At 39.6% G+C, this 18,952-nt stretch overlaps 1 protein-coding gene across 4 annotated transcripts in view; it reads left to right on the top strand.

Annotated features, from left to right (window-relative positions):
* The window catches only part of CHRM3 (cholinergic receptor muscarinic 3), a 285,498-nt gene extending 279,381 nt beyond the window's left edge, over positions 1 to 6,117 (top strand). For all 4 annotated transcript variants that reach the window (XM_087775357.1, XM_087775359.1, XM_087775358.1 and 1 more), the window contains one exon: positions 4,296 to 6,117. In XM_087775357.1, the coding sequence (XP_087631483.1) occupies positions 4,296 to 6,117 (1,822 nt within the window). The remainder of the gene's footprint in view (positions 1 to 4,295) is intronic.
* The last annotated feature ends 12,835 nt before the right edge of the window (positions 6,118 to 18,952 follow it).

Raw genomic sequence — 18,952 nt, 5'->3', positions numbered from 1 at the left:
TCTGGCCTTTGCATTTCATAAGCTCTTATTAAAAAGCAGAAACAAGAACAAAAAAACCCAAACCACAGTGAATAGCATAGCGGTAATCTTAAGTAAGTAATTCTGTATTCTTGGGCTAAAAACAGTTTCCTTTTGTTACTCCCTGTCTTGAAATTGTAATGTAGTGCATCGTACCAATGATTTGTAAACTCTTATCCTGGTATATAAACCTATAATCACTTCACAGTTTGGTTTGTTTGCATCGCTCAGGCTGTGCTGCACTGTTTGTTTACCAAAATATTTGTGGCTGCTTTCCCCCTTGGTCACGCATCATTCTGTCTTTGAGCTTGGCTTGCTGGGCAGGTGCTGGCAGGCTGCTCTGCAGGGCACGCGGTCCTTTTCCTTGCACCCAGGACACCCTCTCTTTCCCTGTAACAATTCTCATAGAGAAAGCAGAAAATGCATGGCAGTTTTGGAAAATGATGGATAACTTAGCTTGCTTTGGCTTCCTAAAGGGAAGAAAATCCAGTTGCGCTGATCTGGTATGTTATGGTGGTGATGGTAGTGATGTTTTTCTCTGCAGATGAACATATGGGTAATACATTTTTTATTGAATTAAACAGTTCAATTACAGGAACTTGTAGAAGAGCCAGAATAACAAAAGACTGTACTTATCATCTTGGTAGCACTTCATTTGATCAAATAGTCCGGTATGCGAGTTTAGGCATCCCCTTAATGCCTGAGGGGTTTAAAAAGCCAAGTTCCAGCTTGCAGGATTGTACTGGGGAGCAGGGAGCTGCCGGTGGTTGCTCTCACTCTCCTCTTCCTCAGTTACTGGACTGCTGAGGACTGTTCATGTTTTCATTGAAACGGTGGCTTAGAGAAGTTACTCTGAAGTCCAGGGATGGGGAGAACTGACCTGAGAAATAAAGGTTTGGTTCCAGCATTTGCTCAGCATCTGAAGGACTGCAGCTGAAGTACAGTTTTCCCAGGCTTCCTCATGATGAGTCTTTTGAAGCACGGCATTTCCAAAAGGATTTATTGGTTAATTTACATTGAAACTCCACTTCAAAGTCTACAATTAAACAGAATCCACAATCGTTTCATGGACTTAGTGATAGATAGTACAGCATTTACACATTAATTTTGCAAGATTATTTGTATCTTTTATGTGGTAGTTGTTTTGGACTTCCAAAGCTAACATTTAGGTTAGTTTATGGTTGTGTTATACAATGAAAATGTGAAGTACTACCAAACTGTCAACTATTTTTATTTCTTAGTAATACTGTTATTTCTACCATCACTTCTAAGTAATATTGGTTTTTATTCTATGCCCTGTAGTGAAAGTGTCATTTCCTTTATCAATGTCTTCTGCCTGGTCCTTTCTTGTGTATTAGAAGATACCAGCTTGTCTTTTTTTATGAAAAAGCAGCATAATGGTATCATTGCCATCTAAACTTACCTGTTAGACTTCTCAATCAGTACTTGACTATGTTGGCCGTTACCTTGTAGAGGTTTTACAAGTGTATGTCTGTGGAGGGGATGCTTTCTGGCTTTCATCCTCTGCTCTCTGTCCCTAATGTCAGTGAAAGAAGGTCTGCACCCTATAACATTAATCATTTCTGGCATATATTTAGCAAATATCATTATTTCAGATCTCTCTCATTCTATTCTGGTTTTGACCTCATCCTATCCGACAGCTCTGGAGAAGCTGCCTGCTTCCTAAGTAAAACATTGCAAGAAGGATGGTTTCCAGCAATCCTGTTTGAGTCAAAGATTTTTTCCCCACTGTGACTAACCACCCTGGCCCATAAAAACTGGCAAGAACATTGTCAACACTTGCTTAAGTGGTTGCTCACAAGTGAACTCTGGTTTTGTTTCACCCACGCGTTGGAAGGGGCAAGCCAAACTTGAATACTGCTTCACTATCTTCTTCAAAGGAGAACGTTATTGTACATTGGGTTTCCATGGGCCTTCATTTGTAATTTTTGAGTACGTGGGATCTCCATTTTCATAGGCATGTAAATGCATGTTGTCGTTGATCAAGGGAAAGGAGTGAGCTGGTATGAGTGTGCCTGAGGGGGTGTGAATGAAAGCAAGAGCACGTTTCTCATCCGGACCTCTGCTTGCCTTTTTGCAAATGACTTTCTGCAGACTTTCATTTCATTAGTGTAGGTGGGATGAGCCTCTCTCTCCCAGTGCAGATTTGACTTCTGCAGCTTCTTTGAAACAGTATGATAAGGATCAGTGAGGACATGTTGCTGTATGCTTGGTGGCCTGAACTACACCAGCTCCATAGTCAGAAGTAGTATATCTTGGGGAAGAAAAAAAAGAAACATGTTGTGTCCCACAGCTTCTCTAGTAGATGGCAAGGACATAGGGGAATTTTTTCAGAAAAGTTTGTTGAAAGTTTCTTGGGAAATGAACAATTGAAATGGTAAAAAATATTGAACATTTTAGAGGAGCAGCTTGAAAAATTTTCAGAATGTCTTTTTGCCTGAAATTTCATGCAAAACTGCACATTTCTTTCCTATGAACTTTGCAAAGTAAAGAAAACTTGGAATGTCAAAGTTTTGTGATAAAAGATAATTTTAGTTTCAACCTACTTTGATTTTAAGAAAATCGAAGTTATCAATGTTGTTTTACAGTTTATAAAATTCTTACCATTGTTCTTCTTAGAAATTGTTTGAGTTGCTTCAAATTTTCAATCTTTCTATCGGGGAAAGAGTTAAATTTAACTGTGTGATTTCCCAGAACGGTATTTACATTTGTTATTATTACGTTGTTATTATTATGTTCACATCCTGTCTGATATGATGATGAATGCATTAAAAGTGGATTGAATTAGATTAGGATAAGGCAGCATCATTGTAACTTTGTCTTCCTATTAATAAAGAGAAAAATTAATATCTCATTTACGCTAGATATCAAAATATGGGGGGGGTGTTAGTTATTGTGCACGGGTTAAGGGAAGGAATTGTTGGTCTGTTTACTGCATATGTCAAAGAAGGTGCACCATTTAAAATCACGGTGTCCTATGGTTTGCTAACAAAACCAAGTACGGTTCAAGGGAAAACAGAATTTAGAAATTAATTAAAGAACCAAAACCAAAACCTCCTCTTTTGGGTAAGTATTTTGTGTAACATGAGTGCATTGTGATACTCATTATTATCTCATGCTATAGTATATTGGCTCTGGAAGGATTCATAGAAAACAAATAAACATTTTTCTTTGACAGCATATTTTGTTTAACATTTACTATCAGCAATGGACTTTTGCATCAGAATTCTTGCTGCTTGATGAAGAATTGATTTATTACAACGAATATAGTCAGTTGACCACGGAAGTTAATGAAATAAGGGAAATGCAAATTCCTATTCTGAGCATGTCTTCATTTTGCATAAGTACTTGGGGAAAAGGATTAAGGCTTAATTACAAATCCCTTTCATGCTTTTTTCCTCTTTTCCTAAAGTGTTTAATGATTGCTTTGACGTACATCTGCCAAACATTTCTTCCTGACCCTAGAGACCATATTTTCAAAGGAAATTTTAACATGTGTTGCCCCAAAGACATTTTGAAGTTATTAGATGTACAAAATCCTTAGTCCAAGTATAAAAATGTGCATGAAAAATGAATAGTGGCATGTGCAAAAAGTGCTAATGAGAACTTTTAGTACCTTTATCAGGTAGCCGAAATGTAGATGAAAATGAAAAGATGTTTGCAGCCTCACAGGTTAGGGTAGCTTGACACAGTGAAATGATGCTGGCTTGTATCTCTGTAGTTTAAGGGAAGACAGAACAATATTTTTGTTTGTCATTAGCTGTAACCAGAGGCAGCAGAGGCTGGGGCTGTGTTTCGCTAGTGCCAGGATAGCACTGGGGACCAGCACTGATTCAAACTTGGAGGATTTGTGGCTGCTTGTGTCTGGCATTTAGTTTTTGAAGGCTCCAGGACAGTGGGCTGTTGAGATGTAGAATTCAGGGTAGATCCATCAGGGAGTGTTTTAATTAAGAGTTAGAGTTAGGAGGCATTTTAATACTACTGTGGGTTCAAATTCTCCTGGGATTTTGGTTCTTCTGTGACTGAATGTTTTTAAGGAGACAGTATGTGATTACTACAAAGAGCTCAGATTAATCACAGCTGTAAGCTGAGTACTACCATGTACACATCTGACTCGGAACATGTCACAGGCAGATTGGCTTTTAAAGACATCTTTCAAAGTGCTGAAGGGATTTTATGTATGAGTATGCGGATGATTATCTATTTACTGCCTTCATCTGTTCACTTGGGTTTTGTTTGTTTTTTCCCTGCTGCAGACTATGTCAGAGAGCCACAATGATCATGCAAAATAACAGTTCAGCCTCGCCCCTGTTTTCAAATGTGACCTACTCCTGGAAGAGAGATTCACATGGACTGGGACTCCTTGATGAAGCGGCATCGCTCATTGGCAGCTATGATTTCCCTCAGACCACAGAGAGTTTTCCCTTCTCCACTGTGGAATCAAGAAACATGTCCCTAAATGCCACAAGCAAAGACCCTCTGGGTGGACACGCTGTCTGGCAAGTAGTTTTGATTGCTTTCCTCACTGGGATCCTTGCACTGGTGACCATCATAGGAAACATCCTAGTGATTGTTGCATTTAAGGTCAACAAACAACTGAAAACAGTCAACAACTACTTCTTGTTGAGTCTTGCTTGTGCAGATTTGATTATCGGTGTTATTTCCATGAATCTTTACACCACATACATCATCATGGACCACTGGGCTTTGGGAAACTTGGCCTGTGATCTTTGGCTCTCCATTGACTATGTCGCCAGTAATGCCTCTGTCATGAATCTCCTTGTCATAAGTTTTGACAGGTATTTTTCCATCACTAGGCCGCTTACGTACAGAGCCAAACGAACAACCAAAAGGGCTGGGGTGATGATTGGTTTAGCATGGATCATCTCTTTTGTGCTTTGGGCCCCTGCCATCTTGTTCTGGCAGTATTTTGTTGGGGAGAGGACTGTACCTTCTGATGAATGTTTCATCCAGTTTCTAAGTGAACCTATCATCACTTTTGGCACTGCCATAGCTGCCTTTTACTTGCCAGTCACCATTATGAGTATTTTGTATTGGAGGATCTACAAGGAGACTGAGAAACGCACCAAAGAGTTAGCAGGCCTACAGGCTTCGGGCAGTGACGCAGAGGCAGCACGCTTCGTACACCAGACAGGCAGCTCCCGGAGCTGCAGCAGCTACGAGCTGCAGCGGCAGAGCATGAAACGCTCCACCCGAAGGAAATACAGACGCTGCCACTTCTGGCTCACAATGAAGAGCTGGGAACCCAATGCAGACCAGGGGGACCAAGAGCACAGCAGCAGCGACAGCTGGAACAACAACGACGCTGCCGCCTCCCTTGAAAATTCAGCCTCCTCTGACGAAGAAGACATCGCTGCAGAGACCAGAGCCATCTATTCAATCGTGCTGAAGCTTCCTGGTCACAGCGCCATTCTCAATTCCACGAAACTACCCTCCTCAGAAGATTTGCATGAGTCAGGGGATGAACTGCAGAAATCTGACACAGAATCAAAGGAAAAGAAACCGAAAAAGTTGCACCCTCCCAAAAGTGTTCAGGATGGTGGAAATTTCCAAAAGAGCTTTTCCAAGCTTCCAATTCAGCCAGGGTCAGCAGAGACAACCACAGCTTCTGATGGCATCTCATCAGTGACCAAGACATCTGCAGCCCTGCCCTTGTCCTTCAAGGAAGCAACGCTGGCAAAAAAGTTTGCCCTGAAGACCAGAAGTCAGATCACAAAGCGGAAACGAATGTCACTTATCAAAGAAAAGAAAGCGGCGCAGACACTCAGTGCCATTTTGTTTGCCTTCATCATTACCTGGACCCCATATAACATCATGGTTCTGGTGAACACCTTTTGCAGCTGTATCCCCAAAACTTTCTGGAACCTGGGGTACTGGCTTTGCTACATCAATAGCACAGTGAACCCCGTGTGCTATGCACTGTGTAACAAAACATTCAGAAACACTTTCAAGATGCTGCTGCTGTGCCAGTGTGACAAACGAAAACGACGCAAACAGCAGTATCAGCAAAGGCAGTCTGTCATTTTTCATAAGCGGATCCCTAGGGAGGCTTCATAGAATAGTATTTTTTAAACAATTTAAAAAAATAATGAAGGGGGGATGGGACGGGACAGGATGGGATGGGACGGGATGGGATGGGATTGGACAGGATGGGACGAGATGGGATGGGATGGGATAGGAGGGGATGGGATGAGACGGGATAGGTTGGGGTGGGAGGGTGGTTCCAGGGTGCTGATTCAAACATTTAAACATCAAGACATAAAAGCAGCTGCCAGGCTTATGTATCCTTTTAATAAATCCAGTTTAATATAAAAACCAAGTCTGCATTCAGCAAAAACTAACAAACTTCAACGTTTTTACTAGGAATGAAAGACTTAATAAAGTTTTCCTACAAATTTGCAAGAAGCTGTATAGCAATTATAAACCCATTACTGATCTGCCCAGCTCTTTGATTATAATCAACTCTGGGATCTCAGGTAAGCACATCTAGCTAGCCCAACTCTTCTGTTTCCAAGGAATCCAAAAACTTTCAATTCAAGTCACATACAGATGTAGCAAGCTAGCGAAACAGGATTATGAAATTATTTGAGACATTGTATAGGTTGCAAAATTGCTTCTTGTTGTCCAGGTAGAGCTTCCTGTCTACTTCTCTTCTGGTGTATTGTTAATTGTACCCCTGATTCCTGGTTGCCGAGTATCTATGTGTGCAGCTCATGTTATATATATGTGTGTGTGTGAGTGTGTATGTATGCATAACATACATTCACACCTCTAAAATACACACATACCAGGAAAGAGGTGATCTATTGTTCTAGGTTTGTCAGGGCCCCCCATCACTATTACATATGAGTGAAATAAAAAAAAAAAGAAAATCATATTATAAATATGTATCTCATTATTTGCCACCTGAAATTCAAGTTTATCTTTGAAACCAAAACATGGTGTCCACATTTCAAACGGAGAGAACCAAAGCGTAGCCTGTGAGCCTAGCAGTCTACAGAATTTTATAATGGGGCACATACCCAGTAAAACCTTAATCTTGAGCACAGTATCTCTCCCCAAAGTTATCACGCCTCTTTAAAAGATACGAAGGTGAAAGGAATTGAAGGCTACATTCAGGGCAGAGTATGAAGTTATCTTTGTAGGGTGTAGGGTGGCGAGAGCCCACACCCGGGCTGCAGAGTGCTGATGCTCAAACTTGTGATGCTCAAAGGGCGTTGCTCAGGAACCAGGCGGGCACAGCCATTAGCAGGAGCCCCATTTCGTGCTCGAGCGGCCCCACTGCTCTCGGGACACGCACGGACGCTGCAGCGCCTTGTCCTGAGTTGCACCGTGTGGATGCACCGCCCTTCTCAGAGCCAGCTCAGATCCAATGCACAGCATCCGTACAGCTTCCAGTGAAAGTTCGAGTTGTAATTTTCTGTCTTAACTTGGTGGAGCCCCCCTGCTTGCACTCTCTGCCCAGGTGATCTTCAGATGCAAAAGATTTGCGTAAAAGAAATGCTTTATTTTTGCACATGAAGGATGCTCACTAAAAAGTGTTTCTTTCCAGAATCTGTTTTAAATATCATTAGGAAAAGTGCACCTAGATCTGTTTAATGCCAGGTTATTAGGTGTTGCGAAAAAGGTGGATATTGCCAATTTGTAACCTGGCAATTTTTTATAAAAATTTTAAAAGGGCTTTAATATTTATAGCTTAGACATGACCAGTATTTCCTGGTATTTGTGATGTGATCTGCACCAAACATGATTTATAAAAGTCAGAGATCCCCTGGGGAAAGGATTGTACTTTAAAATATTGTCCTAAGTCTGGTTTAGTTACATGTTGAAAGATAATTTTGTATTCTCCTTTGAACTGACCGAAACTTTTTTTTATTGCTTAGACTCTTATTTTGCTGAAAATAAAACAAAACAAATATCTTCTTTTACAAAGGGGCATCAGTGTTGTGAACACAGAACTGATGTAAAAGCTGCTTTTGTATTCAGTGTGAGATGGTGTTTACAGATGATTTTGACAACAGTGGAAATATATTAAATGGTGTCTGTGTATCTATCTGAACTATTTAATTTTGTGTTATGTTCATATGAAAAAATATTTATACATACTTCACCAAATGTTTTATTTAATGTTGATAAATATTGCTCTTCAGTCTTCAGCTGTAGTGTCCTTTTAAAGTGATTCATAAAGGTCTGCTTGAGAAATGAATAGTGTATACCTAGCTTTCTTGTCACTAAAACAAATACTCTTGACATACAGATCTTTCTTTGTATGAGTTGTTTAAAATGTCTACCTAAAGGTAAGCTTGTAAATGATATTGCAATTCTACTGCAAGTACAAGTTTAGTATAAAACATGAAAAAAAGTTAAAGCTTCATCTATATGTCACAAGTGCATTTTGAGCTAAAGATACCCAGAATTGGTTTAGCAGTTTGGTAGCCACATACAACCAAAGACTTAAAAGGCACCCATGTTGCAAGGAAAATTAATTACCTTTACTTATAGAAAGAAGCATATATTTGAAATATATTCATTACTCAAGTTGACCTAACTAATGTTTTAACATTTAAATATATATCTATATCTATATATATTGCCATATTATTATCTTCTGATATCTAGAGTAGTGCTGTGCCCCTAATACACAGAATGTGAGAGCACGTAAGGAAGCCAGAATTCATCAGGGGGATTTATGGTATATTAGTATTGATTTTACAATGGGAAACTATTATTTTTGAAGAAGCTAAGGTTCCTTGAAAGCAGCTGTCACCACTGTTTACATAATAGGAAGAGTTAAACCCTTGGATTGTTTTAACAGAGAAATAAACAACCTGTCTTTTGATGTGTGAACAGGCTTTAAAATGTTATTTACAGGCATCATAAAATGTGTTTGTATACACATATTGTAGCATAGATCAATATAGTTATTATTTATTTAATGGAATATGCACTATAAAATATTAAGAATTCGGCTGTGTTACAAGTACAGTGGGGATCAAATTAATTTGTATTTTATATGTCTGTGTGTTTGCTTTAAACCCATGCACACACAAAAATTTTAGCTGTATGCACAAGTGGATGTATTATTTATGAACACAGGCGCACATGATAGGTTGCAGAAGAAGAACAATGCAAGACCAAAAGGTACAATCTGACACAGCACTACCTTTAAAAAGTACAAATTATGTAATATTTAATCTGTTATGAGGAAAATTAAGGCAGAAACATGACAGAAAGCATCATTCCGAGGGCAGACAAACAGCTCAGTCCCATTAACACTCCTCAAACAGAAAGCTCGTTTTTCAGAGACCATCCATATTAATTGCAATAATACAAGATTAGACTCCATACAAAGAGTATCAAAAAATCAGAGGTGATAGCCAGACAGGAGCCATTGGGTTGTCTGGAGAAAGCTTTGTAGAAGCTTTAGAATCACTGTAAGCCACTGGACAGCTCTAAGACAACAAAATACTTTATAATATATGCTTGGCTTTCTTGATGTAAAATTGTGATAGAAGTTTATTGCTTCTGTACCAGTATAGGCTGTGAGAAATGTCTGATCCAAAGATCCAGGGACAGGTGTCATGGTACATGAAGCACACTATCCAACCCCAGCATAACACACTTCCTACAAATGTAAACGGCAGATGAGTGTGGCACTGTTCTAAAGCTAGACAGACACAGGAAGGGCCTGAGCAGCTCCCACGATCTAAACCTGTGGATCTATATATCCAGAACAATAAATGACCTGAAGGAATCTGGCAGTTTTGTGAGGATACCCACACAGACGTTCTGAGGCAGTTGGTGACCTTTCTCAATTATGTACAACTTCACTTTCTTATTTTGTTGTCTTTATTATGTTTCCTTACTTCTTCTGCAAGAATATTCTAAAAAGTCTTGGCTCATTATCAACCTTGTATGTATAAGAAGTGAATACAAGTCCCAAAGTACACTCCGTTTGCCTCTACAGAATGCAAACATCAAAGCAAAAGTAAATTTTTATCTTTTTTCCCTGAACAGCAGCATCAGTAATTTTGAATATACGGTTATCATCATACTACCATATATACAGAAGGGATAGTCATGGATTATCATGCTAAACTGTTTATAAACTGCATTTCACTTGCCCCCTTGACCATCTGACTATTTTTGCATCCCTATTCAAGTTTATATTTGAGATTCCAAACCCTCAATCTCGTCCAAAAGGCTCCCAGATTCTTTTCATAAAATGTGCTCTACAAGCTTGTTTTGGTATCAAGCTTTTTCTTTCCTTACAAAATATTCCTATGCAAAGTTAGGCCACTCTTAGACTATGAGAAGGCACGTTACTAGCTCCAGCAGTTGTAGTGTTGAGGTCTGATACTTTCTTTTCTAAGGATGTGTAAGACTTACCAAAAAGAACTGGAGCAGGATCCACATATTCCAGGTCCTTATCAGCAGAAGTGATCTGCACCACAAGTTGGGTCTTCACCAAGCCTGACCTTCTTGCAGCATTTGGGGATGAGCTGCCCCTAAGGATGTTCCCCCAAACCCCCACTAGCTTGAACTTCATCCAGTTCATGAATCATCATGTGTTGTAATGCATTTGAAAATTTCTAAAAACATACGTATTCATTGTGGTAACTGAATATTTTTTGGCCCCTGTAAATCTACTGTCCCTTTTCACAACTTGCATCCAGCTTCTATGATTTTCTATTTTATGTATTCTTTTTATCTTTTATTTATTTACCCATGCAAATACCACTGCACTTGCTTCTGGGAGCAGGTCAAAGTGATATATATTTGTAGATTGCTTCTTGTTAACCCAAAGGATATGTACAGATGTCTGGTGGAGTTGAAGTGTTCATAATGATGGCTGTCTTTTCTGTCTCATGAACGGGACTCCCATGACACCCAAGCACTTCTATTTTGAAGTTTAGCTAAAGCATGTACAACATTCAGGTTTTCATAGAATTTAAAACCTTATTTAATTAGGATTTTCCTCGTATCAGGCATAGATCATTTGTAGGTTCTGCACTTTTCTACTTCTCCCTTTAGGAGCTGCCAGACAGATATTGGGGAAAATACTAATTTGTAATGTCTGTTACTTGAGCATTTTTGTACTTCAGCTTTTAAGGGAAGCAGACAGGGGGTAGCTAATTCAATCGTGCTGTTTGTTGGAAAAAGTTGGCTATGAGTAGGGGTGTTTGGAACTCCACACTGTGTTTATTCCGTTTCATACGCTGTCGCACCACAACTGGCTGAGATTGCCCATCACGGTATTTGATGTCACTGACAGGTCTTCACCGTCTCAATTGGCAAACTCATTAAATGTGCCACACTGGCATTCAGGACTTTGACTACTTTTCACCACCCACACTGTACATTCAAAATATAATGTAGATTGTAAATTTTTTTCTCAAGAAAGATTGTTGTGGTTATTTCAGATACTCTCCTAGATGTGCTTGAGGATTTTTTGCTTAATTTTAAATATTAGAATAGCTCAGGGCAGTTTCAGTTAGCCCTGACAGAGATTGTTTAATGGAAGGAGTACAGGTAACACATGAAAACCTTAAGATAAGTGCTACTTATTTTGTGGCTTATTCCAACACGTATCATGTGGTATGCATATTGTACCTATACATCTCTATGCATTATGTATATCTCAGAAGGATAACGTATGTATGACATAGTACTGTGTATGTACATATAGAGAGATGCACACACATCTAGAGCAATGTATACGGATGTATATACAAACTTAGGCTGAAATTGTCAGCCATGGTAAACATTGCCTTTGATGCCTCATCAGTTGTAATTGGACAGTGGAACTGTGTTTAAGTCTGCTCTGCTTAGCTGCAAGAAAAGTTTCCACGTCTTTCCTTACTGCATATTTTTCCAATTGCATTGTCTTTATTTCCAAATGTGGTGTTTTCGGTGTGTTGTGCTGGCTCTTCAGACATTACCCAAAATTTAGAAATGCATGACCAGGTTTCACTTATTGAGCTATTGCATCAATACTGCGCTAGGTTTAACTCCATTAGCTTAACCAAAATCACTCTGGCTTTGCCAAATAGGGAAATAAAGGCCTCTATTTCTAACAGTATATTCTAAGTTCACGTAAGAGAAACTCCTATGTTCATGTGAACATCACTGTCAGTTTCTCAACATGGGTACAGGAATCCAGCCACTATTAAAACAGTTTGAGGCAAATGTCACAAATGCATAAGGGCAAAATAAAGCAAGTCACCACTGAAAATTATTTAATGTAACAAGAACAACACTCCTCCCATTAGAAATGCGAGGAAAAAATTATCATCCTCCCTCACCCCATCCTGTTGCTCTGCCCTTTCTGTTGCATGGAATAATACTTTTCATTTGCCAGTCCCACAGGTGGAATTGTGCAAGCTTTAAAAACCTCATTTGCCTGATAGGACTGAGAAATGCACAGTATACCCGGATCACTCACCCTTTTCTGTTCTTGTGAACAATAAGACTTTGCCTGATTTTAACTGGGACATATGATGCTGGCCTCAGGGAAGGTCTTCTGAAAATGGTGATAAAACCATTCAGCTCAACTGTGGTGAGGAGAGCTACCTTTTTGCCAAGCTAGTGAAGCTATACAATTTATTTAACTTGGCAGAAAGCATGGAAAAAAGCCTAAGACATTTAAAGTTTTTATAGATGTGAACATCATCCCTGCGTAAGGGGGAATAACGCATGTAAACAGTGCCCAAAAAAGTTCAGCATATGAATGACTCTCTAAGCCAAAAGCACACGTCACTCTGTTGGCATAGCAGCCTGACACCTAATTATTTAGGACTAAATAATTAGGCATTCATATGAAAGCAGGATTTGTTTGTCTGGGTGTATGTGCATGCACATGTACGCATGTTCCAGGAATTTGATGGGAAATTATTACTCTCTCCAGGACAAAAGTTATCTAGTGCAGTAGCTGGAATGAAAGAACGCTTGAAATGCTCTGGTAATCATTACTTGACCATGGCTAATAATCAGAAAAGTACAGGACATTACTGCACAGAGAGAACTTAAATTTATTTTTCAGCTTATTCATAGGAGCATAGCTAATTTACTTAAAATACTCAAAAGATCTGAAAACCTTTACACTATCATGGAAATAAAGTCTCTCGACAAGAATCTGATTCCTTCTGTGGCTTCAAAATACCCAGTCCTCTTGAGACTATTTTTCTTCTGGATTGAAATCTTTGGGTAACAAAGCAACTGTAGTCACTCCTCAAATACTACCCAGTCTAGAGATGTCAAAGGGATGAGGGAATGGCCTTCATGAATTTGTGCTTAATGAGTCCATTTTAAGAATGACTATCGTTGTGGCACAGACCAATTAACACCGTGAGGGTAAAACATATAACCCAATTGACTTTGAACCCTGCATGGTGCTGCACTCTGTTGTGCGGATACATCACAAGAAACAGACATGTGCAGTGTATCCTGATGCTCGGTACTTTTCTCCACTCATTATTTTTACTTTTCATGTGGATTCAGTACCGTCCTATTGAATACACCTATTGAATGAACATATTGAATATACCTATTCAAGACCTACACATTGAATATACCTGTCCAATTCCCTCTTCCATCAGTATAGAAGTATGCCATTTTTTAGCACCTGCAAAATTATATTAAATCAGATGTAGCTAGAGTTCAGCAGCTTTTTTCCTCCAGTGGTGTGATTTTTTTCTGATTCAGAAATAGATTCATTTGCTTGCTTCATATCTTCAGTTATGGTCTTTAGTTTACAACTGATTGTTATTAGGACAAAGCCTTTCCACTGTTCAGACTGTGGAAGAATCTCTGAGTAAATATTTGGCTCCTTTATTCAAAATGAGCATGGTGTCTTGACCATAGGCTAATCTGAACAAAAACTTCTGTGTGTAAGGACAGAAGAGACTTCGTCTCCTGCTCTGCCCACACACTTCACTGAATACGATGGAGGGCCCTTTCAGACTTGTTTTCAAAATAGTATAGCTACAGAAGTAGTTGCGCATTTCCCCACAGTTATTGGTACTGCCTGAGGAGACAAGCTCCTGAGTTTTGCTCCCTACTGTGAGACTGGAATTATCAGTATGAGGAACTACCACACCACTGAATGCAAGAGAAACTTAAACTAATAAGCACGAGTGCCCTTTTTTTTTGTACTCCGTACAGTGCGCATTGACTGATGCAGTATCCATCGTTAGAGGTGAAATACAGAGTAAGACTACAGATTCACATCTGCTCTCAGAAGCAAGCTGCATAGGGAAAGATCATTGAAATCAGTATACTCAGTGCACAAAAGTGCCTAATCTAGAGTTAAAGCCTAAAAAAGCACAAATTACCATTCATTGCTTTCTGAAACAATTAAGAAAACGCTGAATATAATGTGAAGTTTTGCGGCTGTAAGCCGTAGACATTAGAAGAGGTCATTGAAGGAGACGTAGTTTTATTCCCACAAATTATCCCTGGGTTTCCAGAGGTGTCCCCTCACCCAGGTGACTCTTCCCCCAGTTCTTCCTGCCTCAGCGCTGATCGCAGGATTTTTGCCCCTCTTCCACTCCGGAGCCCTGCACCGCCAGTCGCGGGACTCCTGCCTAGTGCCACACTGGCACTGAGCTCAGGCCCCTGCCACCCCGCGGGGGGAAGGGTGTGGGCCACGCCAGTCAACACAAGTTGTTACAAGAAAGAGTCATGAGCTTCCTGCTTCTATTTGGACATAGCGGGTATTTTTGTGATACAAATAGTGATAACATTACAGGAATCTGATGAACATATTTTATGTGTTTCCTGATATGCTTTCCTGTTCCTATTACTTGAAAGCTTTCTGTGCCATTCTTCTGATTATGGAGCAAAACAAGTTCCAGAGACAATATCTGAATATATATTTTTAAGGCTTGAATATTTTAAATAAATTGACATTTTCCTGGTTCTTTCTGATTTTGAAGTATACGGGCAAATTACATGTGATAATTAAGCGGCCCAGAAATCGCTTTCATAAAAAGGGATTTGTAGTTTAAGTCCTTATCAAATACTGATTTTCTTCAGCCAAAACCAGTGGAGCTGAACTTAGTGCAAACTGATTAAATAATTAGGAAGCAGTAGAAAGGAGTCCCTCACCTTCTGCTACATAAAAAGACAGTGCTTGAGCATTCACTCAAAGTCTGCTGTGTATTGATCTTGTCATAGCCATCCATTTAGATATTATACAAAATATTAGCTTTTTTTAAATTATTGGCCAAGGTGCTCTTTTTTTGCTAACAGCTGCCTTACTTCTGCTGACTAATTAAATTCTATGTCTTGGTAAACTCTCAGAAAGAATAATCGGTCCGAGCTCATATTGACGGTGGTTTGCAAAACACTAGCACATTAATTGGAAGAGTAGAGGTGGATAATGATGGAGAGCGATTGTTTTCCTTGGTAGCAATGTTTTGGAGGAACCTTTTCTTATCCAGCTAATAAAAACAAGAGTAAGAAAAGATGTACTGAGACAGAGTCAAATGCCTTTGTAGGCATCCTCCCCTCTGGAATGACCGCCAGCGCTGCAGAAGGGGCAGAAGGTGGATGGCCATGTGTTGGTAGAAAAATAAACACGTTGGCCCAGGTCAGGTGTCCTATGAGCTCTCACAATTCTCCTTTCACTGCACGGGTATCAGCCCAAAATATGCTGTCAAAACTTGGCTCACACTGAACTATCACGGTGGAACATTGTGCTCTTAAGAGATTTTCTCCTGCCAAGATGCTTTAACATCTTTTTTTTTTTTTTTTTTTTAACCCTCCACATAAACCTAATCAGGTGGCACCTTCCCGTGGGGAACTTTCCTTGCAAATATATTATTGTAATCTACAAATGACTTTTACCCTGTATGCCCCTGATAACAATTGCATTAATATAAGCTGATAAACTCATTTCTTTAGTTGCTGCTCATAGAGTGGCTTGCTAGTTAAGATAAAAAGTAAATGATGTGATATAAAAGTCATATCTGATTGTACAATAATACACTGTGTGCCAAGCAGTTGGCGAGGTAAGGTTTACATAACCGCTAGACATTGCTTGAACTTTTGAAATGCATTTCCATGTTCTTTTTTCCTCTCTGAACCCAACACAGGGGCAGAACACAGAACAAGCAATTAAGAAAATTGTAATTGTTTTGATTAAACTAATTTGAGATTAGAAGTTGCAAGAGGGGTAAACAGTCTGGAGAAAGTGTTTGGAAGTCTTCATCATGTAGATCCTTTCCTTTGGGGAAATTGTCATTCCCCTCAGTCTGGGAGTACTCTCTTTGCAGTCGTAGATATGTAAGAGGAAATTTTGACTCCATATGCCACAATATTCTTTGGCTGCTATCAATTCACTTGGTGACACAGTCGGTTGCTCGGTGAAATTGCTCTGTGCTCTCTTAGCGTCTGCGAACGCCGGCCTTTTCTGGAGGCTGCTCCAAGCCCAGCTCCAGCTGATGGAAAGATTCCTGCTGTGCTTCTGAAATGCACATTTTCCCCCCAGCCAGGCAGGAGGCGGCCAGGCCCCTGCGCCACGGCATGGGGCTGTGCTGCGTGGCCTCCCCTCTGCCTCCCAAACCTCCGCCCGCGCATCCCGTACCCTCCTCTCACCGGGCACGAGCCTGCAAAGAAATTCTCTGGGAGAACACGGAGCAAGCACAGCGAACCATCAGCAGCCATGTATCTCCTTCCAGTTCCCTTCCTCCTTCCTGCTGCCTGATGACAGCACAGTCACACAACAAAAACGGCGGCTTCTAAGATCATTTCCAGCTTAATTGTAAAACTGCAGTGGCCTTTATTGCCAATAGCATTAGAGAAAAATGGAAATGAGGAATTGCTCATCTCTGGCTCGCTTATGACTTCTTTTTTTCTTTCTCATTTAAATGATGTATGTATAACATTTATTTGTTTGGAGGAAGGATTGCAGGTTACTGATGCAGCATTCTGATGGATATTTTAGCATATTTAGAGAAGAGAAAATTCAGTCGCACAAATGGACATCTTGGATTTCTTTTTCCTTTCTTCCCGAATTCATTGCAGACAGTTTAAGACTCACCTCTGGCTGCATGAGCGTCTTCCTCTATTTTTGATGACTGAGCAATTTTCTCACATGTGCCAGTTTGTTCCAATTTCTTCCTTTCTCTGTTTCCTTACTGATGTTTTCTGAATTAGCGAGCTTTTGCCCTTTTGACGGTGCACAGAGTCTGTTTGCACCAGCTTTAGATTAACTATGTTATCTTAGGTATCGGGAGCAATGCAGCTGTGTATGAATCTCCTCTACCTTACCTTATTTTACAGCTTGAATTAGACCCTCGGCATTCTCAATTATCACACGCTCACAGACAAAGGGGTTTGTCTAGTGCTTTTAATCTTCATAAAATCTAATAAAATAATCAAGTGCATATAATTGAGGTGTTAAAAACACCAGTCCATAATCCATCCTATTACTTTAAAGTACCATGTCAAATATATTTTCCTATTAGTTGTGGAAGCAAATATCTCAGTGCATAGCCATGACTAGCTACGTAGCCTAATACAAAACAGATATTCTTCAAATATTACATTAAATGATGTGACCTAAATCATCCTGGCTGAACAGACTTACTTTAGCTCAATCCTGCTGTTAAGCCTTCTTCAAAATTCTCATTAGCATCAATGGAAATTCTAGCAAGAGCAGATAAATCAATCTCTCTTTATAGGACAGATAAATAATGCTTTGGTTTTGTATTTCTAGTTAATAAATGTAATCAAATTACTTAAAATATAAACACTCAAAGCCTGTTCTGTGCCCTCAGGGAACCCCTTTCACTATCCCAGTGCAGTAAAGCTGCATATAGCAGGATATATTCCACTAATACAGTCAAAAATATATGGGTGTATAAGACTAAACAGCTTAAAAAATCATACTGTAAATGATGTGATTGAGTGAAATTGTATGTATATTTTTCAAGTCTTCAGAATAGTTGAAGTTTTAACTTATTTCAAATTTTTAAGTTGAAATCTATTCATATTTGGAAATTTTGTACAACCTTGTAAAGTTAAATACTATGTCACTGTAATTTATTTTTGTTGTCATATATTGACACATGCTCATTTATATATGAAGTGTACTGTTTATCAATTGCTTCTAAGGCAGCAATAAAAACATGAAAGTTGTTCTCATTTTCCTGTCACAGCAGTCATTTATGTCCAGTATATTTTTTGACTTTATTTCAATGCTTTTAATTCTGTTCCTTACTAAAACAGATCGCATACTGAGTTTTTAACTGTATGTCTTCCAGTGTTCAGTCAATACATGGGCTCTTCTTGCCTGTGCAGCTACGAGAATTTGGGGATACATTGTGCAGAAGCCCTAGGAAGAGGTTACGACCTCAGTGCATCACCCGAAGAGGATGTCAGAAAGTGAATGGGAACAAAAAGTTGAAACTCTTTCTCGTTCCCTACCAGTTTTGGATTTGCTTGTTAATTGAAAGGTTTCCACATCATACCACGAGTCCTTTCAGGCTCCGTAAAGTGCTGGGCATTCAGACCTCTTATGAAAATGTGCATGAGTAGAAGTTAGAGAGTACCTTAGAAAATCAGTCCTGATATTGAGATTTGATTCAGTAAAAAAGCTTTTCTCCAATTTCCCTCCATCTTGCAGGAAATGCCTTAAAGCCTGCCTCCGCAGGCACAAACCATGGGGGGCTGAAGTCCTTCCCACCCCTTCTGCATGATGGGAGGCACCAGCAAATTCCCGGCCATATGGAGCGTTTGCACGTGTCCAGCTTTTCCCTCGGTCCAACCAAAGGCTAGGTGTGTAACAGAGGGCAAATGTATTTTCCATACGTCAAGGAGCCCTTGTTGCTAGGAAATGCAATCATCTACAGACTTCCGAGTGTCATATCTACAGCCACTGTAAAGC

Source organism: Nipponia nippon, unplaced genomic scaffold (assembly GCF_047370975.1).
Source record: "Nipponia nippon isolate SJK-2023a ecotype South Korea unplaced genomic scaffold, ASM4737097v1 scaffold_4, whole genome shotgun sequence".
In the NCBI taxonomy this organism is placed as follows: Eukaryota; Metazoa; Chordata; class Aves; order Pelecaniformes; family Threskiornithidae; genus Nipponia; species Nipponia nippon.
The sequence above is the reverse complement of the archived record's forward strand: the minus strand, read 5'-3'. Positions and strand labels throughout refer to the sequence as shown.